The sequence below is a fragment of the Bos mutus genome, chromosome 4, assembly GCF_027580195.1.
Source record: "Bos mutus isolate GX-2022 chromosome 4, NWIPB_WYAK_1.1, whole genome shotgun sequence".
NCBI classification, from domain to species: domain Eukaryota; kingdom Metazoa; phylum Chordata; class Mammalia; order Artiodactyla; family Bovidae; genus Bos; species Bos mutus.
This window is the reverse complement of record NC_091620.1, coordinates 5,342,623-5,370,146: the sequence shown is the minus strand read 5'-3', so window position 1 is coordinate 5,370,146 and position 27,524 is coordinate 5,342,623. Positions and strand designations below refer to the sequence as shown.

Sequence of the window (27,524 nt, the reverse complement as noted above, 5' to 3'; positions counted from 1 at the left end):
GTAATAATCTTCTGATCTTAAATGCAGTGGGCAAAATCAAACATCTTAGGTAATTACCTTAAAACTTTAAAACAAAGCATAGGACAAGGCACATGATTTACGGGTATCTAACTGGGTAAATGTGTGATGTGATCAATATATAATAAAGAGTTTTTTAGATTTTGATTTCCTAATGAAGAATATGTAAAAACAAAATACAAGAAAAACCAGTGAAGTACCAGCTCTAAGATTATTCTCTTACAGAAGGCCAGAATGGTTTTCCCCATGTGACCCTCAGCTCAGAATGACTTCAGCGGTTGTGTGTCTATCCTGCGTGCTCTCAGCTCTCCTGCCGAGTCTCTTTCCTTATGTAGTGATGCTCGAAGAACAGGGACTGCCCGATTTCATTTATGGCTCCCCAGCACAGCGCAGAGCCAGGGTTCTGGGGATAAACACTGTGTGTGTTTAAAATAATTGACAGTAATGACACCCCAGCCCATAAAAGTCATTAAGTATCTGATACGGATTCCTGTTGTCGATGGCTAACCTAGTCTTATAGAGCCTTTAGTTATTAGTATTCTCCAGCATGTTTAAAACACTACAAAATTACTTCTTAAGGTATCCACTTTATTGAGTAGGCAAAACCAAAGCCAAAAAAAACTTTCAAAGACAAAGACATGGCAGGCAGCTCGGCCACTTTAGAGGAAGCCTGGATCTGCCTCACTGGTCACACTGACAGTCAATGATAGCATGGTTCAATCACAGCTAGGGCACTGCTGTGGTTTTCTGTTTTCACTTTTTAAACAGTCTTTTTGACACTGAAAAATCCAAATCAACCACCAGGTAGGAGAAAGCCCCTCCTCTCCGAGTCCCTCTGCGCACAGATGAGCGCAGTAAGCAAGCAGGTTCCCGCACAACTTCCCCCCTCGGGGTAACTCCAGGGCAGCCTGGCAGCTGCTCACAAAAGCACATCAAACAGGAGTTCCTGTCTCCTGCCAGGGCTAACGCAGTCACAGCTGTAAATTACATGCGGAGAGAAGCTGATAAATTTGATAAACGTACAAACTGTTTTAGCAGTGTCAGTGTGGGGCTCAGAACTGACCTCGGTTCCTACAGTGACAAAGAAGGATGCCCCCATCCACTCAGAAGTCTGCTCTGTGACCAGCCCCCAGAGCCCCTCTAGGAGACCAGTCTGGGAGGACCATCAGGAGCTAAAAAATGAAAATGGCTGGTGGCTGGAGGAGCCAGGTCTCCTCACGCGCAGCTCTGTCAAAATCAGCAGAATGCAGGCAATTACTGCAAAATGCTACTGCTTTCTTTGGTGGATTCGATTCCTTGAATTCTTCACCTCAAATGTGACACTGAAACATACAGAAATGCTAAACTTTCGTCGTCACACTTCCCAGGGGCAGTGGAGAGGAGCAGCACAGTCCACACGCTGGCTACGCCACCCCGGGCTGAGTGTCCCCATCTGTAAAACGAGGACGCCTGCAGCGCCCTCCTCACAGAACTACCGCTCGCGTGGACTGGTCCCTGTGAAGTCCTCAGAACACCATCTGAGACAGCAACCACTGAGAGTTAAATTCTACTTCATATTAAAGACAATTTTTTCTGAAAAGAAAATAACTAATATCAGCTGAATCTGTTCAGAGACCGTGCCTTGATTTTTTTCTTTTTTTTTTTTGGTGGGGGGTGGGCTTAGCTCAACAGCAGGCAGAACGATAACAACAAAATCTTTACAAAGAAGAGGAATCTTATTCAAAAACTTGTCTTCAAACAAGTCTGCTCTAAATTCAGATCTTCATAACTCAATTTGAAACCTAAAGACAATCCTGTTTCAGAAAAGGTGAATGCTCACGCTAATTTTTAAAACAAACAAAACCCCTGCAATCCTTAATAAACTAGTAGTGAATCATTTTGAGGCCTAAATACAAATTCACTACAGAATTTTCACTTAATGCTTATGCAAAATAAAGCAGGACTGGGGAAAAACATCTTAATACAGCATGATTAAATTCAGAAGGTTCTGGGTGCTAAAGATAAGGCCCGGTATTTGAAAATTACGAGACTGTGAACAGGTGCTATAAAATAATGAAAGTATCTGATACTGTACACGAAACCTGATAACATGCATAGTGGAAAGTTTTACTAACAAACATCCCAGAGTTTAATTAGATTGTTAAAAGAAAAACATATGCTACCATTAACAGCCACGTCCAGGAAAAGCTTACACAAGAATTACAAGTTTAAATGGGTGACATAGCTTATTTTAACTTAGAAAAGATGCAAAAGTGTTAGTCTTTAAGCAAGGACATATTAAGGGCTCAACATGTGACCTTAAGAGTTTACTTAGGAATACAGAGACAGGTAATTAAAATAAATTGTGCAAATATATATTACATCAATCCGCACATATTATAAATTCAATGATGCATTAGTACTGTATTCAGTGCAATCAAAACATTATCAGTTACTCTCACTGCTACTAATGCTGGTGCTCAGAAGTGAAATGTGTTGTAAAACCAGGCAGAACGGGCCGCACAGAGCCCATCGTGGGCTTGCAGGATGAATAAGCAGCCCTTAATTAGCCCATCAGGTTAAGTGCAAGCATTAATGGGCCTTTCCTAAAGTCTAGCTTGACATCTTTCTCCAAACATGGCCAAGAAGAAAGTTCCATTAGCAATATTAATACAAGCTTAGTTGATCATTTTCATTCAATTAACTTCTTTCAATTAAATAGATAGCTTGACAAAGCAGTGATAAAAGACCCAAAGGGACAGCTGACGACTCCAGCTGAGCACAGTGTGCAGAGGTCGCCGGCGCTAAGCGGGCTGTAAATCTAGCGCTCAATTTGGGAAATGCATTTCTTCTGCTCTTGCTCCTTTAATGAGCGACTTTAGCTGACGGGGTGTGTTTGCTGCAGAAATTTCACGGGAAGTCAAGCACCCTTTTCTTTTCTTTTTTCCACCCCAGTAGTTGTGTTCTCTCAGTGGTGGTGGTTTCCTGCCAACATTTCAGCCACAGTAACTCATAACTTCTCTTTCTGCACGGTTAAAAATGAAGGTATTTTAAAACAATTTATATTCAACTTGCAGTAAGTTAATGATCTTATTCCACCTTTGTTAATCAATTTCTTAAGATTAAATAAATAAAACTCATAAGAGATCTTTTACTGAAAAATAAAAAAAATTTTAATTATACATCACCTTGTCACTGAAAGTACTTGGGGCAAGTTATAACAGATATATTTAAGAATGTCAAAACAAGGCTTTAAAAGGAGGCAAACATAAAATGAAAAAGACTTTTCTTACAAGTTTTGCAAATTATCAAGCCGGAAACAAACCCGTATCTCTAGTCTTCTAAAATGAGTCATCCAAAAAAAAACCTGTACGTTATTTGACCTCAGTAAACAAAATATTCATACACTCATCACCTTAAATAATTGAATCCATCGTTTCTGCTCCATCTGTATACACTGCTGCATTTCAGAACTGGTAGTTACTCCAATACTTTGAAAGGCGGTGATATATTCTTCTCGAACTTCTGGCTTTGTTTCTGGATATGCCAGTTTGATGATCCCTAAGCACGCGTCGCGAAGGCATCGAGACAACACTACCAGTTCTTCTAAAGTAAAAGGCATCATTGACGATTGTCTTTGACCTACAACTGAAAAACATAATCCAATTTTCTATTATATTTGGGCTCCCCCTCCCATTTCTTACACACTCAAAGACTTAAAAGGCTTAAAACTCTTCTATCATCTACGAAAATTTGTTGCATGAGGTCATCAACAAATGGATTGCTCAGAATTCTCACCTTCTATGGGGTCTCCGAAGAACTCGTTATCATGTATGGAAATCAGTGAGTGACTGAACAAGGAGCTAAACAGGTAGAAGAGTGGGATGATTCTACTAGAATCTTCAAAAGACATAGGCGAGCCCCTTGATATCACCTGAAGCAATGGTACCATAGACCTTGAAATTGGGAGAAAGGAGAGAAAAACACAATGGCTGAGTTTGGGAACAAATTAAGACATGACATCAGACAAATGTAAGCAGGGAAAATAACATTTACATTAGCAATTCAAAGACCTAGAGGGCAGGCAAAGTCACTCGAACAACACAGGTTAATAAGTAACGTACATTAAAGAACAGGACACCAAGCCACCGGTCTTTATTAACATCCCTGCTGCGATTCTCCACCAGATAAAGCTGGTTGTTTATCTGAGGCCCCAAGGGTCCCTGAAGGGCAGTCAGGGTCTGCGGCAGCACTCCTCAGGACACACACTCTGCTTCTTACGCTGAACCCCATCCCCGTCCCCGTCCCCTCTACAAAGGCAGACAGTTCTGGTCTCAGGAAAGGTTTGTCCAGGGGCGTAAACTGAGGAACACTGGAGGCAGTTCACTACTGAGCCCAGAGACGCAGCAGCAGATCATCACAGCTTCAGTCCTGGGCCGCGCCTCCACTCACCAGACCCACAGCTGCGCTCCCTGGTAGGAGACCCGCGGGCCTGGGGCAGTTCTAGGTGGGCTGGCCCCCTTCCCTCCCAAGAGCTGGGGCCCACAGCCTACACCCCCACCGAACACGGGCTCACACAGCTTCCCCAGTTTCCAGCGCACACCCATCCAGTCCCGGGCCGGCAGCCCGCAGGCCAGCCGGCTCTCACCTGCCCCATCCCTCCTCCTCTCGGTCCTCAGTCCCAGGCAGCCACTCCCGTCTAGGAGGCAAGGCGCGCGCTCCAGGGGCTGGCCCTCCAGCGCTGCCACCGTCCCCCGGGAGGCAGGGCTGGAGCTGAGGCCGCCGAGGCGCCGCTCTCGCTGTGGGCGAGGGGGAGCCACCTGGTGCCAGGTGTCCAGCAGCCCCGCTCAGGGGTCAGCAGGCCAGCTCCAGCGCTCACACAGGGGCACGGCTGGGCGGAAACACAGCCCAGACACGCAGCAGCACTCAGCACAGAGCACCCCGCCGAGGGAAGCCACCCACCCCCAATAAAAGCGCAGCGAGAGCACACACACAGAGAACAAGCACGACCGCCCTGTCACCTCCCTCATCACCCACAGGGGACAAGAGCAAAGGCTGTGCGCCCAGAGCAAGGCCAAGCCCTGAGAGACAGGAGCCCCCGCCACTCACTGCCAAGTAACCCCATCAAGCCCAGTCCTGTGTCATCTGCACAGTAGAAGAAAAAAGGCGCAACGCCATTTGCTTTGCTGAGTGAGTAAAGCTAATGGTTTGTATCTTTCAGCTCCCTCGTCACTCACTGCAGAAGCACAAAAACTGGAAATGCTGCCAAACAACACTGAGGAGAACACGGGACAAGCCGGGCTGACCAGCTGCCGTGTGGAGGGAGCGTTTCCTGAATCTAGGTGCACGATTGAACTGCTTAGCTGTGGCCCTGTTGACAACACTCGCACTTGAAATCCTCATCGCCCGCCATGCACGTATGTGCCAGGATGCATAAAACTCTTAAACTGCTTCCCAAAAACGAGATGGGGGCAAGCACTCAACGTTAGCTCACTTGTTCTCTTTAACCCCCATGAGGTCAGTTACAGAACAACAGAAAGGTGACTGGCAACAAGGGTCAGTTATGTGCCTGTGGTCTTAACCAACCAGGATGGACACGAATAATGTCTCTCGACTCTCTGCTGATGATTCTTTCTGCCATTAACACCAACTGAAATATTTCTCTGAAAACAGACCCATCTCAAAGACTTGTTGCTCAGTCGTGTCCAACTCTTTTTGACCCCATTGACTGCAGCACACCAGGCTTCGCTGTCCTTCACTATCTCCTGGAGCTTGGCAAACTCATGTCCATTGAGTTGGGGATGCCATCCAATCATCTCATCCTCTGTCATCCCCTTCTGCTCCTGCCCTCAAATGTTCCCAGCATCAGGGTCTATTACAATGAGTTGGCTCTTCGCATCAGGTGGCCAAAGAATTGGAGCTTCAGCTTTAGCATCAGTTTCTCCAATGAATATTCAAGGTTGACTTCTAGGATTGACTGGTTTGAACTCTTCGTGCAAATAAAAAGTCCATAATTTACTACAATGAAAGGAAAAGATACTGACTTGTGACTGGGAGAGCTGGCTGGACCAGTAGCATCAACGAGACGTCAAACAAGCCCTCCCTTCTGCATGCCCCCTCAGAACAAGGGTCTTCAGAGCGGAAGCTCTTATGGCAACTGCACTCGCCCCTGAACTGGCGGAGCTTCTCGTCTTCTCCAGAAGCTCTCAGAGAATGCACTCCTGTCTACTGTAGCACCACCAGCCATTGCAGTCAATGTGAAAAGACACAGGCAGGGTGAGAACAGTCCCCGCTGAGTTAAAGACAAGGATGAAGCAGGCCAGCCTCGCCGCACAGGCCCGCGACAGGCTAGGTTCTGGCCCCCTCAGCTGCACCTGCACCCCAATCACCGAGGAGCCGGTGCGCCCCGAGACCAAGGGCGGTGGGGGCCTGAGTCCACACCCCGACACGCGCCCCATTAGCCTCGTGTGTGCCAAAGCTCAGGAGTCCCAGCTGGGTAAGCCCTGCTGCCAAACTACTTTCAAAATACCCTTCGTGCTGTTTTCAGGGGAGTCGGGCACTTCACCTGCATTTATTGTGATATAAACGTGATGAGCCACACAGCAGGAAGGTGTTAGCACACACTGAGTTCCCTGTGGGACCTGAGTAAACTATACGCGCAAAAGACACATGTCCTCAAATGGGCTAAGAAGTGATGAGTTTTTAAAAATGTGTGTCATTTCACTGACTTATAACGCTAATAACTTAATACGATCACCACCGCCGTGACAGAACATGTGCACACGCTGTGCTCCCTCCCCCGCGGGACACCAAGGCCAGGAACAAACAGGCCGTCAGCAGGCGGGGCCGGGATGGGACCCTGTTGCTAAGCTAAGACACCTGCAGGGCGACAATAACCTCCTGCCCCAGTGACCCCCAGGCTCTCTTGCCTAAACAAACCTGTTGCTCACCAACGCCAAGGTGGGCACAGCCACCACAGGCTGAAATACACTCACACAAAGAAACCAGAAACCTCTGGCTTTACTTTGCACATGAAAGGATACAGAAGATACGCTCTGGACCGGAAGCCACTTCTCCCACGTCTCTACTGCTGCCGCCGTGAGGTACAGGACCTCGCTACTCTGAGTTCCATCAGCTGCAGCGCAGTCACTCAGAACCCCCTCACTCACAAACGTGTTAAAATCACACGAAAGCACCTCAGCCTGTACTACGAGCGCCTGCCAGTCCCTCTCTGAGGCTTCCTGGCACAGGGCCGGTGGGGGCCCACCCACAGGCGCTCTTCCACCCCCCACCCCGACGAGCTCCAACCCAGACAGCATGGCGCGGGCGGCGGCTGCAGAGCAGGGGAGGAGGGCAGTGGGTGGTACCAAGCGCAGCGCCAGGTGCCCAGACTCCAATGCGGCTTCCTGTCTCGGGTCCCTCCTGCCAGAGGCTGTCCTGCGGGGAGGCGGGCTGGCGGCTGCAGGTGGGACCTCCGGCGGTGACCACCGCAGGCAAGTGCATGTGGGAAGCCGAGTCTCCGAGAACTGAGACACACTTCTCACACTACCGCACAGAGGACGGAGCCCTCACAGAGAAACTCAGCATGGCAACGGCCTCCACCTGCTTACCATGCAGGGTTTCTGAGTATCGAATGAATTCTTGATATATTACACACAGTCAATAAATATGTACTTTAAAGATTCTAGCCTGCAAGTTACACAAGACTTCATATAAAAATTCAAATTATTTCAACAAAGAGGTTTAGAAACCAATTTTTACAATATCTTGTATGTTTTAATGTTTGTAATGGTGGTAGACTTGCTTCAAGTCTGTATCTTCACTATCAAAAGCACAGAAAAGACACGGAGCAAAGAAATGTCAAGTTTCTGGTTTCCACAACGTGACTAGGAGTGTGTGTGTGGCCACACCGTGCAGCGTCAGGGCCTTGGCTCCCTGACCAGGGCTCCCACCTGCACCACCTGCAGCGGTGGCTCCGAGTCTCGACCCCAGACCTCAGGGAGGGCCCGACCATGATTTATAAAACAAATTTACCCTCAGATAGAGCCATACACTTAATACTATACATAGATTAGGCATCAATTTTTTCATTTTGTGAAACTGAGACATCTAGACTTTTTTCCCTAATGAAATAAGCTCGGTATAAGCAGTACTTAAAAATACCTCCCTACAATGCTTTTTATTTGGCGGCCACTTGTCACGTCCTTAAGCTCAATGTGTCCGTCTCTGTAACACCTACCCTGTGATCATCCGCGTTGTCATTGAAGATATGAGAAACCAGAGATGTCTCAGAAACCTGGCATTGAAGGCTAAACTGTAGAGAAGCCTAAAAAGGAACGGGGAAAATAAGTAAGAGTTAGCAAATCGTCATCCAGTATATTTCTCCAAAAAGAGAAAAGTGACAGACGGAAGATAACGTACAACTGAGAAGGTATCTGTCCTGACGCCTCCCACGGTGGCTGCTCCCCACAGCTGAGGACACCCCGGGAACCCCGAATGCTGGGGGCCTGTTCTCACTGCTACGGCACTAAGCCGGCCCCGAGCTGCGCCTGTGAGACCGACCCCAAAGAGAGCTGGGCATGCCCTTCACACGCGCACCGACGTGTGCCGCCCTCAGGACACAGCACAGGACAGCGATGTGTTACAGTGCTGTGCGTCACCAATATCACTCACACACGGTAACATTTTCCAACTGATTGTAATGCCCTACCTTTAAAACACACACACACAAATGTGTAAATCGTTTTTTAATGCTAACACGTCAAAATTAATTTAAATCTAAAAATATATTTTAAAGGCTTAAAAAACCCCTCCTGTATAAAATCAGAAGACTAAGGAGCTTTGTGGATACCTAAGTTTAATTTTAAATTAGCTTTACTTACTATACTGCGTTTTTGTAATAGGACTTAATTTCTAGTCACATTTTTAGACAGGCAGGACTCAGAAATTAAATTTCAAACTTAAGAGACTGATCACACTAAGAAAAGGTTTAGGACAGTAGGGAAACGTGGTTTTAAGAAAGGGATGTGATCTGCCTTTACAATCATCTCAGAAGAACCATGAAGTCAAAGAGCGAAGACTAAGCTTGCTCAGTGAGCAGCACTAATGAGGATAGGGCTTTCCTGGTGGAGTCAGAGAGCGCACGAGCAGTGAGCCTGGCACCAAAACTTAAGGATGAAAACAGAACGCTGCATTCTGAAGACCTACATACCATCTAGTCTTACACACCTTTTGTGTGATGCTGAACTTAACACGGAATCACTGTATTTTCAGGGTGGAAAAGACCTCTGGGATGCTGTTGGACCCGAGTTGTCAAGCAAGCTCATGACGGAGCAAGCAGCACCCCAAAGGCTCCTGAGGAGCCAGCAGAGGTTGCCCCACCTCCTCAACAGTGAGGCCACCAGCCTTGGAGTCTCCTCAGGTCAGCCACTAACAGTAATGGGATGATCTAAGTTAAAGCAGCATGTAACGTGCATCCAGAATTCTCTACAGTTAGTAACCAGTTGCCATAAACATTGTTCTGAGTATAATAAAAAGTATTTAAACAGACCAAACTTTGCCAAAAGTGTATTAATTTAAATGCCTGTAGTGGAAGAGAAACGAATGGGGTTTAGATAAATCAATCACTCTTCAAGTCTTAAGTTGGTTATTTTCCTGCATTCAGTCAAAAACATCAGATATATTCCTCAGCACCAGCAGTTTCTAAGTATACAATAGGGGTTACAGAGTCCTGGTTTTAAAAAGTCCAATCGTGTCTTAGCGTGGTGCATTTTGAGATGTCCAAATGACATTAAAAGCACATCACTGAGCCTCCCTGGTGGTCCAGTGGGTAAGAATCCACCCGCCAACGCAGGGGACGCGGGTTCAATCCCTGGTCCGGGAAGATCCCGTAACACAGCCCGAGGGCCACAAGCCCTGAGCCTAGGGGCCTAGAGCCTGTGCTCCTCCACGAGAGAAGCCAGCACAGTGAGAAGCCGGGTGCCACAGCGAAGACCCACAGAGGATGCCCTCTCGCAGCAGCGGAGACCCAGCGCTGCTGAAAGTGGGTGCGTCTAAAAACAGAGAACCATTTAAAACTCCGGAAAGCACGAAGGACGATGTGAAACGTGCCCGAGCCATGAGTCCCGGGCTGGGAGACTCTAGGCGACCGCTCGCCCGCCACTCTTCAGGTGCCACGTGGCCCCGAGCAGCGTCTGCATCAGAGAACGAGGGGACCCTCTCGCACCGAGGCTATGGTCTCTTCCAGCTTAAAAACAGGAAGAGTCTGCAGGAGTGAGTTACACCTGCCCTGAGCACACACTTACGCGTGGTATGGGCACCACACTAATTCGTTCAGTTGAGAAATTAAAACATAAGAATGACTGGAATAATGAAAAAACAGTAAGAAGACAATAGATCAATTAAACAAACCATGGAAAACAATGAAAACAAAGCTATGGAAACCAAGACCTTTCAACAGAAACGAATTCAAGAAGGTTCTGCTTGCCTTATTTGTCCTTAATCAAGAAACCACGGCCTCTGTGAAAGAATGTACCATCTAGTATAACTTCACTGACGTGATGTCTTAACTTGGTGTTAGTATAGATCCTGACACTTAGCTCCTCAGAGATCCGAGGAGCGACTGCTCTAAGGAGGCACGTCCTCTATTCTTTTTTCTTAACGGCAGCAGCACGAGAGACAAGGTCTTCCGCAGCATTTCACCCATCTTCCCAGAAGTAATCAGTTAGTATCTTGGAGTAAATCACCCAGACACACCAGACAGAAGTAAACAAAAGTGGGTTCTCCCAACACATCCTCCTCTAACACAGCCTTTCAACCAAGGTTGTAACTAACATCTTTCCACATGAATATACATACGCATTTCAAAAGTTATACTTCAAGTATAACTTGAAGTATACAAGTTATACTGTCAACATTCTGTCAACATTCTGAAACTGTATAAATTAATCACTCAACAGGCAATAAAAACACAAATTATTAAACCATTTTCTACACGTTAATGTTATTTGGGCTTGACCGCTAAAAGGCGAGGAAGTGACGTATGCTTTACATACACTGGGATATAGTTAAAACTACCCATGAAGCTTTATTTAGCTGAGACAACACTATGAGTTAATTAGTAAAGGGCAACATTTCCAACCCAGGTCATAAATTCAGAGCAGTCTGTCTGCAAGGACGATTTAAGTTATTAAAGAGGACACAGTGGGAGACTCCTGCTCACACACAGGCAGTGAAGGTCACGACAGCAAGGCATTCTCAGAGACCTCCTCTGTGTGTAAAGGGTCACAGGTAAGAGAAATACGACAGGTCAGCCACCCAAGGACCAGTCCACTCCTGCAGCCACAGGCGCAAATGTGATCTTTGTGTTTTCCTGCTCAAAGGATCACTCTTTTTGCCAAGTCAATACGAAAATACATATATAAATTTCATCTGTGAGATAGTGCAAGATAAAAAATTAACTCCAATTTCCTTAATGATAATAAAAGTTTTAAGATGAATTTCAGTTTGAGGCAACCTGCTAAAACATCATTCCTTCACAGACAAACCGGGGACTAAGGACAGAAGATCAGCTTCGACACACTGCTGTGCTCTGTCAACGTCCCAGCACCAAAACCACAACAGTTTAGACACACAGCTCCCTCCCCTGACGACGAGGCTTCTCTCCAGTTTCCGTTCAAGAGGAAACAGACACTATTATACAGAGTGAAGTAAGCCAGAAAGAAAAACACCAATATAATATACTAACGCATATATATGGAATTTAGAAAGATGGTAACAATAACCCTGTGTACGAGACAGCAAAAGAGACACTGATGTATAGTCAGTCTTATGGACTCTGTGGGAGAGGGAGAGGGTGGGGAGATTTGGGAGAATGGCATTGAAACATATATGGTATCGTGTATGGAGCGAGTCGCCAGTCCAGGTTCGATGCACGATACTGGATGCTTGGGGCTGGTGCACTGGGACGACCCAGAGGGAGGGTATGGGGAGGGAGGAGGGAGGAGGGTTCAGAATGGGGAACACAGGTATACCTGTGGCGGATTCATTTCGATATTTGGCAAAACTAATACAATATTGTAAAGTTTACAAATAAAATAAAATTTAAAAAAAATTAATACTCAAAAAAAAAAAAAAAAAAAAGAAGGGCGCCTTCACTCCTACTGCAGTTTACAGGAAGACAGCAGAGGCACCGCTGGGACCTTATGTGACTTCTTGGATAACCCCTTCCCTTGCTTTTTTTACAAGAAAACTTAAAAAACTTTTAAATAAGCTTTGTGTATGCTTTTCCAAGTTTACTTGTATTTCCTGTGAAGTGTCAGTCAAAAATGTTTAGAAAATTATAAGATGTTCAAAACCCACTATAAATTATATTCCTAAATTTGACTAAAGCAGGCCTAGTTTATTAGTTTGATATCTCCAACAATAACCGCTGCCAATTCATTTATAAATATGAGTTCAAGATAGACAATAAAATCATTGTGTACTGAAAATATTAAAAAGCTCACAAATTTTATGTGATCTTTGTAACAATACAAATTATAACAATAATCAAACAGCTCCTTAAATCTATCACTTATATTGAAAATATCATTGATAATAAAAGTAAACATGAAATCACAGCGCCCACCCCCCCGCCAAAAATTGTTTCTCTCTGTAGGTACATTCTCGGTATTGGTTCTAAAATCCTCTAAAATTTGTTTACAAAAACATGAACAGTGACGACTACTTCTGGAACGTACACGAAACATGAATTTATATTCTTTTCCTCTGAAGTCATTTGCATAATCAATCTCAAATTATTAAAACTATGATTCTATAATCAAGAGCTAAGGAGTGCCCACGACCACATTAGTGGTATTTAGAGAGCAGACAAGGAAACAGCGCCCACGACTGCCCAAACCAGGGATGAGTGACGTGAGGCACAGTCAGGCTGGCTCGTTCTAGTTTCTGGTAAAAACAACTGAGCACAGGATGTAATAAAACTAATCCTAATGGCTTCTGATTTGATATATGAACAAGAAAACTAGAGAAATGGTCACATCAACCTTTCTGATCCTTAAAGTGTTAGTCGCTCAGTCGTGTCTGACTCTTTGGACCCCATGGACTATAGCCCATCCATCCATCCATGGGATTCTCCCCATTTCCTTCTCCAGGGGATCTTCCCGACCCAGGGATCAAACCCAGGTCTCCCAAATTGCAGGCATACTCTTTACCATCTGAGTTACCAGGGAGGCCATGATCCTTAAAACATTATCTTTAAAATGCCATTTCAAAGTCTTTACATGTTAATGAAACAAAAGAGCCCCCTAGAATATGCTTTTCTGCCCACCTTAAGTATAAATCCAAACTCCTTAAAATCAGCTCTCTAAAAGGGAGACCCTACAGTAAAATGAAAGTTTCCCTGGGAGCTGTAGTTACAGGTGAAATCTCAGGATATAATAAACCAGGGGGGTTTCTGAAAGGTGACAGCCTCTGCAGGGCTCTGACGGACACGGCAGCCAGGGGGAGGCAGGGAGGCGGCAGCTGTCTTTGGACAGACACTAGCGCAGGCGGAGGGGAGCGGTGTGAAACGCCTGGAGGCACAGAGGAACGCGAAGACGCGAAAGGGACGAAGCTGGCTGAGGCAGGGACAGCCTTCCACAGCGAGAAACAGAGGAGACGCAAGCGACGCTGGCTTAGGGGAGGACACCGCACCACAGTCAGCAAAGGAAGGGGAAGACTTCCCGAACAAAAGGATTCACTGGGAGATGTTTAAGCAAGACAACGAAATAGTGAGGGTCGTACTTTGACAGTTTAGTCTGGGAACACGTGACACGAAGTTCCCAGCACTCACACACCATGGGGACTGAACGCACACAGGGAATCCCTGAGACAGGCGCGAATCTCATCACACAGCATGGGGACTGAATGCACACAGGGAATCCCTGAGACGGGCGCGAAGCTCATCACACAGCATGGGGACTGAACGCACACGGGGAATCCCTGAGACGGGCGCGAATCCCAGCCTAGACTCCCGGCAGCACTGCTCCGCACGACCGTCTGTGCTGAGCAGCCGGTCCACGTGGGGCTGCCCGTGCCACACAACCAGTGAGTGCCTGCGATGCGGCTGGTGTGCCCGGGGAAGCGGAGGGGCCACGCTTCACTAGCGGCTGCCCTCGGGACACCGCAGCCCCAGCATGACGCCCAGGTTTTGGGGAAGATGCTGAGCTCCACCGCAGGCACTGTGAAAGGAGAGGACGCCCTGCAAAAGGGCTGAAGTCGAAGCTGGGGCTCAGGAAAGCCGTCCGCGTGGACAAGACCCCAGAGGATCTACCAAGCAGAAAGGAAAAAAGAAACTGAACACGAAGAGAGGGCAAAGGTTAAGAAACACTGAAACAGAGACCACGAAGAACCTGCAGAAGGCAGTGAGGAGGAGGAGCCCAGGAGGAAAGGGAACTCAGGCGAGCCCTGCATCTGTCAGGCAACATGCAAACCGGCTCCCAGGACAGGGACACGGCAGAGGGGGAGACCGGGCTCAGGGTCCTGCCACCGCGCAGGGCGCCAGGGAGACGGGTGGCCGCGAGCGGGCCCTCCTGCACCATGGACACCCCCCAGCAGCACGAACCCACCAGTAAAACACCAGACTCCTGCCCACGAAGCCAGAGGAGAGTCGGCCAGGGGCAAAGCTGAGCGCCTGCGAGCCGCTGTCCTCAGTGGCTGCGAAGTATCCATGTGCGAGGCTCAGTTCTCGAGACACTGGGAGAGAGCCGGCCTTCTCCTGCCCCCGGCAAAACCAGTGAATGCCTGCTCACATTCAAAGTTAGTGAATATGTTTTCCGAAAGAAGAACAATTTTTAAATTCAGAAACGTATTCAGATTTCCAAGTTCAATGGTAAGATCTACAGACTTTCATAAAAGGAGATGGAGGTTCATTAACTACTTAATCTTTAAAAATTAAAATAATTCACATAATTCAAAACCCAAAACCCTGTTAAAAAGTATACAGTTCCAAGTCCACTCTCTCCGCCTCCCTTGACCCGCCCCCGCCCCCTGACCCCCCCGAAACCAGACGTGATGAATCGCGCCCATGAATCCTTGTGAATGCTCCCAGGATTCTTTATGCAAATACACATTCTACCTTTCCCACCTTTAAGACACAAAATATTACTCATTGTTCTGAAACTTCTTTTTTTCACTTAAACATGTATCTTAGAAACCTTTCCATGTCAATGTAGAAAGGGCCTCCAAATTCCTTCAGAGTTCCTGACGATCAACGTTAAACAGAAGCTAAAGCCACAAATCCCAGCCCTGAAAATAAGAGGGATTGCTATGAGCCTGGGAGGAGCTGAGAAAGAGTTATCAGCCTAGACTTTACTAATCATCTTTTAAATACCTTCTTAAAAGCTGAAAGCAGTTAACATCTACAACAGCGAAAATAAGCCTATTTGCTCTTTTACGAGCTATGAAAAACACTCTAAATACTCAGAACCTAATATATTTAAACCATAAATAAAATTCCTAGAGTACTTTCTTAGAGGAAACAGGTGCTGTACTCATAAAACCCAGGCTACGTATAAAGCTCCTCTCTCATTAAACACCTTTTGGAAGCAGTTCTGTAGTAAACCTCAGGCCAGGGCAGTGGTACATCAAGTCCAGTCATTACTGCCCAGAGCAATGGACTTTGAGCTCCAATAAAATCAGTGGCCTGCTTGGGCTGCAGGTCCTCAGATCTCACATCCTGCTCTGATGCAATTAGCCCACAGTGAGCTAATCAACTCACCCAGGGCTCACTGCCTCACGACGCCTCACTTCCTCAGACAGTAATAAACACCAGCGAGCCAAGATAGCACCTCATTAGCTGGCTGCACGACTGTTTACAAGGCAGCTGCGGCCGAGTGCTCCCTGCACACAGTTTGTGTCAAAGCATGCTTTCCTAGCCAAAGAAACAGCTCTTCACAAGAGGGGGCTCTGCCAGGCCACCGGGGACGCAGGCCCCCACACGCCCGCAGCGGGAGGACCTCAGCCCCCGGTGGACCCGCCACGTCCGCTCTCACGTCCTGCCTGCCCTGAGCACGTGTCTGCTGAAGTCTAGGAACCTGCTTGGCTATCACTCAAAGCACAGGGAAAGGGGAGCTCAAAGTTACTGTCACACCCACCGGCCACAGTTAAACTTCCATGTTTTGTCCTTCAAACGTTCACTTCACTGCTTTGAAAAACAAAAGGATTCTTCAGGTACCAAAGTAAACTATCACGGCAATCTGACAGAACGAGCCATGACACAGCCCGCAGAGAAAAGCCCCCACTGGCTCCCTCACACGGCCCCGGGCAGGCCCGAGCCCCCAACCAGGGCAGCAAACCCAGGGCACCCCCCGCGGCAGGGGGTGCAGCACTCGCCTGGCCCGTGGCACCAAGACGCGGTGCTGCACCATGAGCGTGTGGCAGATGGCCGCCATCAGCGTGAAGGCCTCCTCGCTGGCCGAGTCCCTCCACACCAGGCTCAGCAGTGTGTTGGTCTGCTGCTTCGTGTCCAGCTTCTTCAGACACTCCTCGGCGACGTACAGCACAGACAGCCGCCCATCCTCCTGAAAGGCACAGGGACCGGTCGGTCAGCCACGTCCTGTCAGAGCTCAGCGCGACTCACATGTGAGAGGCATTATGTTACAGGTTATCCGCATCACGAAGAACAACCTCAGCGTCTCTGCTAAGTCGCGCCTCGAAGGGCCCCCACGTCCCCTGCAGACGCCTGCGGAGCAGGGCCGCGGGCACACGGCTGCTGGGGGACTCACGGAGCTCTAGTCCTCACACTGAGAGCAGGGCTCACTCCACAGTGTTCAGACCGCTCTAGACGAAGCACACCTGTGTGAAAACGGATTCTCATCTGGCAAAATTTCCACTTTAAATGACTTGAGATATCACAGTTTAAGAAAATATTTAAAAACTTAAGAAAAAAAAATCTAAAGAAATACACAAACCTGTCATTTTGTATCTTAACTTCTCTAGAATATCTGATACACTGACTAAAATCTGAGCTAATACTCAATGAAGTTTACCTATCTGGTGTATTAATGAAACATGTACTTTCCTCATGTGTGTATACACATATATACATATGAGTAAATAAAATATGACTATATATGCAGTCTTGGGTATTGCTGACTGTACTGTTCGGAAACCTGGATGAATGTAACTTCTGTAATCTGTAACAATCTACTAAATAAACACTGTATGAGAGATGCGTCTCATACATATGTATCTTCACTTCGTTGTTGCTGTTCAGTCACTCGGGCATGTCTGACTCTTTGCGACCCCATGGACTGCAACCACGTCAGGCTTCCCTGTCCTTCATCATCTCCCAGACTTTGCTCAAACTCATGCCCATTCAGTCGATGATGGCATCCAGCCATCTCATCCTCTGTCGTCCCCTTCTCCTTTTGCCCTCAATCTTTCCCAGCATCAGGGTCTTTTCCAATGAGTCGGCTCTTCCAAAGTATTGGAGCTTCAGCTTCAGTATCAGTCCTTCCAATGAATATTCAGGACTGATTTCCTTTAAGATGGACTGATTTGAACTTCTTGTAGTCTAAGGGACTCTCAAGAGTCTTCTCCAGCACCACAGTTCAAAAGCATCAATTCTTTAGCACTCAGCCTTCTTTATGGTCTAACTCTCACATCTGTATATGACTACTTGAAAAACCAGTAGCTTTGACTAGCAGACCCTTGTCAACAAACTGGTGTCTCTGCTCTTCAATATGCTGTCTGTGTTTGTCATAGCTTTTCTTCCAAGGAGCAAGCATCTTAATTTCGTGGCTGCAGTCACTGTCTGCAGTGACGTCGGAGCCCAAGAAAATAAAGTCTGTCACTGTTTCCACTTTTTCCCCATCTATTTGCTATGAAGTGATGGGACCAGGTGCCATGATGTTCGTTTTTTGAATGTTAAGTTTTAAGCCAGCTTTCTCACTCTCCTCTCTCACCACTTAGGTACCAATTATACTGTGTAGTGGCACACAGTGGAGACAGCACAGGCGTGGCTCCAGATCACCACAACAAAGCCAACATCGAAAGAGAGTGAGTCACACGGACTTCCTAGTTTACCAGTGCATGTGAAAACTGTGTTTATTCTCTACTGTAGTCTATTAAGTGCATAATGTGATGGCAATGTCTAATAAAACAATGCACCTATCTTAATTTAAAAATGTTGTATTGCTAAAAATGCTCACCATCATCTGACAACACAGAACTGCCAAAATCCTTTAACGTATAAAAAACAGTAGCTGAGAAGTATAATAAAATGAGGTATGCATACACAGATAATATTTAAATGTCACAGAGTCTCTAGAAGGTAAGTATGAACAAACTGTCTTCTGAAAACAGAAGTTTTATCTACTTTTATCAGATCTTACTTTTTTTTCACCATACATTTCACACATTTTTGCATCTGACTTGTGACAAGATGTATCAAGAGTTCCAGCACCCACCAAAACCCTCTGTTTTGCCCTTTGTAACAAGCCCTGCCCTGGCCACACTGGCTGTCCCCCATCCTCCTCCTGCTGGGCTGGCTTCCTCTCTGCTAAGGGAGCCTCTGAGCCCTTCCACTCCACCCCCCGATCCCTTTCCCCCCAGCATATTCTCAAGTGTATTTTCCTGGGACTAGACTTGGCACCAACCAGAGAGACATATTCTAAACACAAAAAACCAACCAAAAAACAAAAACCTTAAATCTAGTACAGCCACACCTCAAGGCACTGCAATTGTGTAATCAAGAGAAGAAGACATCAGTGGCAGACTATACCACTTAGGTAAGACAAACAGCCTGTGTGTGACATAAAGCTTTTTATTCCTTGAAAGCACACAGGAAACACTGCTAGGTAAGAAGAGGGAGAACGGGAACTTGGAGATAAAATGTGACAATGTACATAAAATGAAATTTAAAGTAAGTCATAATGTTTATCATCTATAAAATCTGTGAAAATAGACAAAAGATGTTCTGCAGTGGTCAAGAGATAGTTAAGAGGAAACGACCTTGCTTTTCTTTTAGGGGTTGGGGAGGACACGGAGGAAAGGGCCTGGCCGGGGCTTCTCTGTGGAGTGATGAAGACGTTCTAGACTCAGTGGCAACAGATGCCTAGCTATGTTCATACACTGAAAGGTCCCTGAATAGTGTATCCCTTCCAATGGGCTCACTCTGGGACTTTCCTGGTGGTCCAGTGGTTAGGACTTTGTACTTCCACTGCAGAAGGCACAGATTCAATTCCTGGGCAGGGAACTAAGATCTCACAAGATCCACATGCCGTGAGGCCAAAAAAACCAAATAAACAAAAAACCCCCAAACAGATAGATAAGAATTTATTTAAAAAAATAAAAATAAAAGGGTAAATTTTATGGTAAAATGTATGTCAATCAAGCTGTTATTTTTAAAAATTCTTAAAAATAAAAAAGAGTACAATAGTGCCTGACACACAGTAAGTGCTCCTCCTGCAAACAGGAGCTTAACCTTCTAACCCAATAGCTTCACTCAAAGAGTGGTGTCCTGAGTCATAACTAAAGTGATACACAGAGCAGCCCTACTTTGCACTGAAAGACCAAACATTAAACCGCATGTCTCTATGTTGGAAAAGACTTTGATTCTGGGAAAGACTGAAGGCAAAGGGGGAAGGGGGTGACAGAGGATGAAGTGGTTAGATATCACCACCGACTCAATGGACATGAATCTGAGCAAACTCCAGGAGATGGTGAAGGACAGGGAATCCTGGCCTGCTACAGTCCATGGGGTCGCAAAGAGTTGGACACAACTGAGCAAAAAACTAAACTGATAGACTGTGATCCTATTTCACACTGAAAAGGCAAACGCACATCTAAGTGTGCCCACATATCTGTGCATGCGTGTAAGGAAGAGGCATGGAGACCGCAGGGCGGCGCAGGCGAGGGCGCACGCACAGCTGGGGGCTCACCGGAGTGCTGGCCGGCCTGTCGGCCTCCTCCCCCTCCTCTTCATCCGAGTCGCTGGCTGCATCCTGGCCGCTGGCGCGGGCGGGCGAGACGGGCAGCTGGGACAGGAGGGCCTGGAGGACTCGCAGGTGCGCCAGCAGCCCATCCTCGGAGAGCGCGCCTTGGTGAGACAGCCACATCGTTAGTTAGGGGGGGTGAGAAACTGGAGGACGCGGGTGACCATGGAGGACGCGGGTGACCACTTCTCCTAAACTTCGAGAGGCATTTCTGACCAGGACACACACTACATTTCTAATATTTCACGTGCAGATGTGTACACTCAAATATATTATGCTACGATACCAAAACGCTACGACAGGCAACCCAGCAGCATAGCGTAAACGGGGAAAAACAGCCCCACACACACAGAAATTGGCCCATTCAACTCTAAAATTCTTTTTAATCTGTGTGGCCCTGTTAAATCAGACTTCTTATCCTGCCTTATGACACTATGCCCGGGGACACCAGCCAGGCCACGGCCTTAAGCAAACGCGCTCTTCTGAGGAGCTCCTCCCCCAGAGGCCGTGCTGACAAGGGGACACCCGGCCGTGCACCCCACCCCGCCCGCTCCTATCTACGCATGCTGCCTCTACGTGAGCTCAGCAGGACGCCCTAACGTTTCATACCCAAATAATTGTCACCAACAGTTAAAACGAAGTAGAAGAGCCATGGTGCGCCCCCACTGGTGGCGGGCCGTCTGCCCTCGAGGGACAGCAGTGCAGTCAGGAAGGGCTCGTAGGGGAAGACGGTCCGCGCGTCCGCCAGGGCAGGGATGACGAAGTGGAAGATCTGCTCCGTGAAGGGGGCCGCCAGGACCTCCTTCGTGAAGGCTGTAAAAACCTGTTGCCTGATGAAGAAAAACAGAAGCTCGTAATAAAATCAAAATACACTGTTCACAAAATCATTGATTAAAATCACTGTTCACAAAATAACCTTTTCATCAGACATGTTAAGTTTTTCAGATTAACTAGAGCACCCTAAACTTAATGCTCTATCATTCCTATTAAAAAAAAAAAAAACCTTGCTATGTTTTTCTATATTCTGATAGCTACTAGAAAGCAAGAAAATAACCAGGTCACCAGAATTATAAATTTATGTTGGGTGCAGGCCAGATAGAAAAAGTACATTTTTCTTTAAACTGAGTCACACTAATAAAGCAAAAATGACTTGCAAGTCTATATTTCAGACAGCATCCTGTGCCAAAGTTATTGTTAGATACAGATCTTGTGAAATTACAAAATCAATAAACTGATTTCATTCTCACCTTGCACCTTCTGGACAGGAGTTGTACGTAAAGTGCAATGGTTTTAAAACATTCTCTAGCAAAATTTTTGCTATAGGAACTCGAGATAAATCAGAATATTCAATACTTGATGGAAGCTTGCTGTTAATTAACAAATAGAGAGATCTATAATACCCTAAAAGAAAAGAAAAACATATTTATAAGTTGTATCAATTTGTATTAAAATATCAATACCCCTCTCTTTTTTTTTTTTTTACAACAAGGGGAAAAAAAACTTGGCAATTTTTAACTGCTCTTTATAAATCTCCATAGGTCCAAATTAAAGTTAGTTTTTCCTGCAAGTTTTTATCAAGTAAATCTTTTGGTTCCCAAGTAGCTTGAAGTGATGTGTAAAGTTGAGAAACCCACTGCTCAGCACCAACAATGATCAACTACATCCAATAACCTACACCGCCTCTCATCTGGGACCAGCCAAGATACAATTATTTCAGCACATCATCAAAGAACTCTATTTTCTTAAAATAAATTAATAACAACTTCTTAATACCACAAATACCTATGAGTGATCAGGTCTCCAACTGTCTTTAAACTTTTTTTTTTAACTAGTTTGCCTGAATCAGGAGCCAAGTAAAAAGCTCACAGTGAGATTTTCAAAAGCTGTCTCCTAGGCATCCTCCAAGTAACCACGCCACTGTGTGGCTGTAGAGACCATCAAGCTGACCCAGGACCACAGGCCCTGAGCAGACTCCGTCCACAGCTCTGTGCTCCTGGCTGTCACCTCACGCCCGGACTCTGGCCAGCGGGCTCGCTTGTCTGCCTTCTGACGGGACAAGATGTCCAGGTCCCACCTGCTCATCTCCCAGCCATTCCTCCCGGAACTCAAGTTCCCTTTAAAGGAACGGCTCCCTCTGGAGACCACAGTGTGGACACCGAGGGGCTCAGGTGTTTTACAGGCGACCTGCATGAAGCAGACACACGGGCATGGCCCGCCTAAGCTGTGGGAGGGCTCCTCTGCCACCTCTAACATCCCAGGCCACCAGCCCTGCGGGCCCGCACATCTGAGGCCTGAGGCCTGGGATGTTAGAGGTGGCAGGACGCACATCTCCAGCTGTAGTCTTGAGCACCTCGCCATTCTAAGCACACACGGACACACTCCCCACTTGTTGGGGGCTCCCCACTCTGCACCCAAGGTTCAGCCGCTGAACAGGGCTTCCCTGCAGGGGACCCCTAGACCTGCTCCGTGACCACCCCAACCCTAACCTCACAGACACTGCTTAACCAGCAACACTCGACAAGACAGGGAAAGCTCTTCTGCTATAAAACTGAAAATACAGGGCCCTCTCTGGTGGTCCAGTGGTTAAGGACCCACCTGCCAATGCAGGAGACGCAGGTTTGATCCCTGGCCCACAGACCCCACATGCCAGGGAGCAACCGAGCCCGTGAGCCACAACTATCAAGCCTGTGCTCTAGAACCCGGGAGCCGTAACCAAAGAAGCCCCTGCAATGAGAGGCCCAAGGACCCAAGTAACTGGAGAGCAGCCCCCCCTTGCTGCGGCCAGAGAAAGCCGCTCAGCAAAGAAAGCCCACAATAGTAAAAAAAAACTACTTAAAATTTTTTTTTAAAAATCTGAAAAAACAAATACATCAAGAAATTTTTGAACATATCAAGAAGAATTTTGAAGTGTCACATTATTCTATCAACGTCACATCTGTGTATACTGAACAGACTGGCAGCAGGAACAGCGTATAAGGAACAGCTTGGTCGCAGCTCTGAAGAGCTTCAGGCTAAGGCAACCTGGTACACGGTAACACAAACTTATGAAGAGAAAGACGCTAAAATGTGGGAGACTAGTGATGTCAAGAAGTGACTTATCAAAAAAGACGAAACACAGCTATGCCACAGAAGATGCTGGCAGCAGCACTTTCTGTGTAAGATTTCAAAGTGTTGCCTAGTGCAAGACACATTCAAAAATAATGCATATTCTTTAGTTATCTCCTTCACACTTTTAGAAAGCAGAAGTAAAAACTTTTTATGAAATGCTTAGCCTTAATATCAATATATACAATAATAGAGCAATACAGTGGACTTTAAAATTTCTTCTTTAAAGATCAAATTCTGTAATTTTCAATTTACTTTTAATTAACTCAGTAATTTCCCGAATTTTTCAACAAAATAAGTAGGGTTTCTTTTTTTTTTTAACTAGCCAATCAGTAAGGCTGGATGTATAAGAATTTAGTTTATACAATTTTAATCTTAAGGATTAAATTAGCTAGATTTAACCTAGAGTAGTCCATCAAGAAAACAAAAGCAAAATTATGTTTTTATCAGTAACTGTTCCTTCCTGGAATTTCTTTTGATAGCTCCTTTTACGACCAGTAACACATCCATTTTAACGTTAATGCTCCTGGAGTCCAGGAGCCCTGCAGCTCCGATACCCAACCTGTGATAACAAGTCAGAGTTTTGCTGCTGTTGCTGACCACATGGTGTGGCCCATGGGATCTCAGTTCCCCAGCGAGGGGCTGAAGCAGGGCCCCTGGCACTGAAAGCGCCGAGTCCTAATCACAAGGCCACCAGGGACTCCCTGGAGTAAACTCTTGAAAAGGTTTATTTCACGGTACTCAGCTGTCAGGGAAGTCTTAAGCGCCATGTGCACGTCCTCATCTCCCTGCCAGCGTCACTAAGGCGTCCTCAGAGGATTTTCAGACGGAGCTTCTTACACCCAACAGCGCGGCCGCTTGAAGGCGGGTGTCACCCACTTAATGAAAAATGTCAGACAAACTGAGCATCTTCTTCTTCTCTACTGAACCACTTGATTCCCGGGACAGGCTCTCTCCAGGTGGGTCAGCATGTCGCTGTGCTGGAGGCGGCCTGCGCCCAGCACCCAGGCTGCCAAGTTTAGCCATGGCAGCCCGGCCCAGCACAGCAGGCCCCGGTATCTGCACCTCGGATGACTAGTTTCCTTCACTTTCAAGCGACAGGGAAGGTTAGAGATTAGATGCATTTCCCAATTCTGAGGGGGGTAGAGAAGAGGAGAGATGCTAGAGTCTGTGACCCACAAAGGTCCCATCCCAGCCGCAGACTCGCGGTCCCTGCCCTGAAAAGTGCCCTGGCCACTGCCAACTGCTCACAACAGCGCCACCCTCAGTTCTGACACCACCAACTCACCATTCTGAATCATGTAGTGCAAAATTTGTTCAATGACGGACACCACGTAGCTAGCATCTTGTAAAACAGGCAAGTAAGTGTCCTCAGAGGAGAACACCTCCAGCATCCTCATGGGAAGCGCAACATTCAGACTGTCATCATTACAGCTCTGCAGCAACCTGTAAAAGTGGAAAAGGTGTCCCAGAGGCAGTAGACGGCAAGTGCCACCAAGAGGTCCTCACACTCCTCACTCAGGCATGGGAAGTGCCTGGGCCCCTCTGCTCTAGTCCTACAACTTCCCCGAAAACAGACGGGCCTCAGGAAACAGCCAAGCACCGTGTCACTCGCACTTTGAGTCCTCATTACGAGCCACACAGGATGCTGGCTCCGGGTTGAGAGAGGAACATGCACAGTCAAGGAGGGAGGGAGAAGCAGGCAAGGAAAACCAGTGTGGGGAGGGTCTCACCGCGGAGCGCCCCTAACCCACCCGTGCTCCATCTAACCCAACTCAGCTAGGGGGGCTCCTTAAAAGTGCCCACCAGCTCCTTCAAACACGCCTCCTTCAAGATTCCCCACGCCCAAAACATCCCCCAAGAAGACAGCTTAATCTACTTCTGGGCCTAAGTCACCCAGCACTTTAAGTAAAGACTCTCATCTCACCATGAGAATTATAGGCTTCAGAAAGGAAGGCTCAGCTGTTACAAAACTAAGTTTTATTTTCAGAGAGAGCATTTTTAAAAAATCAACTTTATGGAGACATAATTTATGTGTGACAATTTGTACTCATCTAAAGCAGGCAATACAGAGAGTTCATTAAAAAAAACTAAGATCATGGCATCCAGTCCCATCACTTTGAGGCAAATAGGAGAAAAGTGGAAACAGAGGCAAATTTTATTTTCTTAGGCTCAAAAATCACCGCAGATAGCGACTATGGCCACAAAATTAAGATACTTGCTCCTTGGAAGGAAAGTTGTAACAAACCTAGAGTATTAAAAAGTAGAGACGTTACTTTGCCGACGCCGACAAAGTTCCATAGAATCAGAACTATGGTTTTTCCAGTAGTCACGTACAGATGTGAGAACTAGACCATAAAGAAGGCTGAGCACCAAAGAATTGATGCTTTCGAACTGTGGTGCTGGAGAAGACTCCTGAGAGTCCCTTGGAATGCCAGGAGATTAAACCAGTCCATCCTAAATTAAATCAACCTTGAATATTCCTTGGAAGGACTGATGCTAAAGCTGAAGCTCCAATACTTTGGCCACCTGATGGGAAGAGCTGATTCATTAGAAATGACTCTGATGCTGGGAAAGATTGAAGAGAGGGAGACAAGAGAGGATGAGATGGCTGGATGGCATCACCGACTCGATGGACATGAGTGTGAGCAAGCTCTGGGAGACAGTGAAGGACAGGGAAGCCTGGCATGCTGCAGTCCTTGGGGTTGCAAAGACTGGGACACGACTGAGGAACTGAACAACAACAGCTGTGAGTTCTGACATCACACCAACAGACACCGAACACGTCTCTGCTCCGCCGCTCGGCCCTCTAGTAAGTTCTCCCTCCACTCTCCCCTCAGCTGTGCTGTCACTAGACTTGTCTGCACTTTCCACGGTTTTACGCAGTGGGACTCACACAGAACGTGCACATCAACGTCTACAGTCTTCCCTGAGCGGCTCTCCGAGACCCAGCCGGCACCCGCGAACAGCGTGGTCCCTCTACTGCTAGCACTGCTCCACAGCATGGAAACACCACGTTCCGGTCACCTGTTCACGTGCTGACGGGGACCTGGGTCATTTCCAGTCTTTTCTTGTTATAAATAAAGCTGTCTGAACATTCAAAGCAGCCTTGTGGACCTGCCTCACTTCTGGGTAAGCTCCTGGGCGAGGAACTACAGGTCACATGGCAGCCAGACATCACAAGGAACCATCAACGTGAGAGGCGGGGCTGAGAGCCCTGCTGCTCGTCCCCACCTCACATGGTCCTGACACTTTGAAGGTGTAGCCATTCTAGCAGCCAGACCAGCGTGCTTTACTGTGGTCTGAGACGCGATTTCTGTGAACACCTTTTCAGGTGCTCATTGGTCATTCACCTGTCTCCTTTGCCGTGGGCTGTTTCTTGAGAAAATGAATAACCCATCCTGGGCGCACCCAGGCCCGACCCCAGGCCCTCCAGCTGCACAGCCTCTGCCCATTTCAGGCCGGGCTCCCCAGGCCCATCTTCCTGCCCCAGGATCCTCACTAAGCAGGCTGTGTCAGCTTCCCCATGTCACTCTCCAGACACCACCACCTCTCCCATCCAGGCCCGCGTCTCTGCCTGTGCAGAGCTCTTCTCCCTTCTCAATTCCTCTTACAGCCAAGCCAGCAAGACCCCCATGCCCATCCTCTATCACAGCTCTCATCACAGGGACCCATGGGCTTACTGCAGGGAAAAATCACCAGACTGTGAAACAGGGGGGAGGAGAGGAGAGGGGGACTGGTGGCCGGCTCAGCTCAGTCACTGGGTTCCCTCCACCCCCGCCTTCCACAGGCTCACCCCCAACTCTGCAGACATGAGCCTGGAGAAAACTAACAGCAATGCAAATGTTTCCCACACAGAGCCACACAAATTATTCCTATTCCTGGCAATGCAAAGGGCTCTGTCAGACAGGGAATACAAATTCCCTGAGGCAGGTTCGTCTGAATCAGCTGGAACATCTTACTGGTTCCCTCTTTGAGTAACCAGTTAAGTGAAGTCACTGACACATGCTCACACGCGAGTCCTGGCTTTACTTAACAGTGAGCATTACCAACTCAACGATCAATTCCGACTGCACTCCCCACGCTGTGCCTGGACTCTCCTGCTCCACCCCAGGCTCCACCTCTCTCGCAGCAGACACCAGCCTCTGGTTCTCGGTCTACACTTCGCTTGCTCTAGACAATGCACCTGAATTCCCACGGGGACTGAAAGAGGAGGCGGCACACACCCCTTCTCTGGTAACTTGCCTGCACTCCCAAAATTCAGCGCCCTGCACGTGGCAGGCAACATGAAACAACCGACGCCCCTAACAGATCACTGCTTTCACTTTACTTTCTTAAAATTTCATTCCTCATCTAAGAGAACCAGCTTCCCCAGAGAAAACAGTCCCAGGCTCGGGCTTGCAGGGGAGGTATTAAGTGAGCCCAAAGTACCGTGGTCCCAGG

General features: G+C 47.2%; 1 protein-coding gene across 2 annotated transcripts in view; it reads right to left on the bottom strand.

Moving 5' to 3' along the window:
• Positions 1-27,524, bottom strand: part of UBE3C (ubiquitin protein ligase E3C) — a 115,503-nt gene that overhangs the window by 53,633 nt on the left and 34,346 nt on the right. For both annotated transcript variants that reach the window (XM_070368994.1, XM_070368995.1), the window contains exons 6-13: positions 24,370-24,527; positions 21,224-21,377; positions 20,586-20,806; positions 19,923-20,080; positions 16,372-16,559; positions 8,237-8,323; positions 3,796-3,953; positions 3,413-3,645 (exon numbers count right to left, since the gene is read on the bottom strand). In XM_070368994.1, coding sequence (XP_070225095.1) covers positions 3,413-3,645; positions 3,796-3,953; positions 8,237-8,323; positions 16,372-16,559; positions 19,923-20,080; positions 20,586-20,806; positions 21,224-21,377; positions 24,370-24,527 — 1,357 coding nt within the window. The remainder of the gene's footprint in view (positions 1-3,412; positions 3,646-3,795; positions 3,954-8,236; positions 8,324-16,371; positions 16,560-19,922; positions 20,081-20,585; positions 20,807-21,223; positions 21,378-24,369; positions 24,528-27,524) is intronic.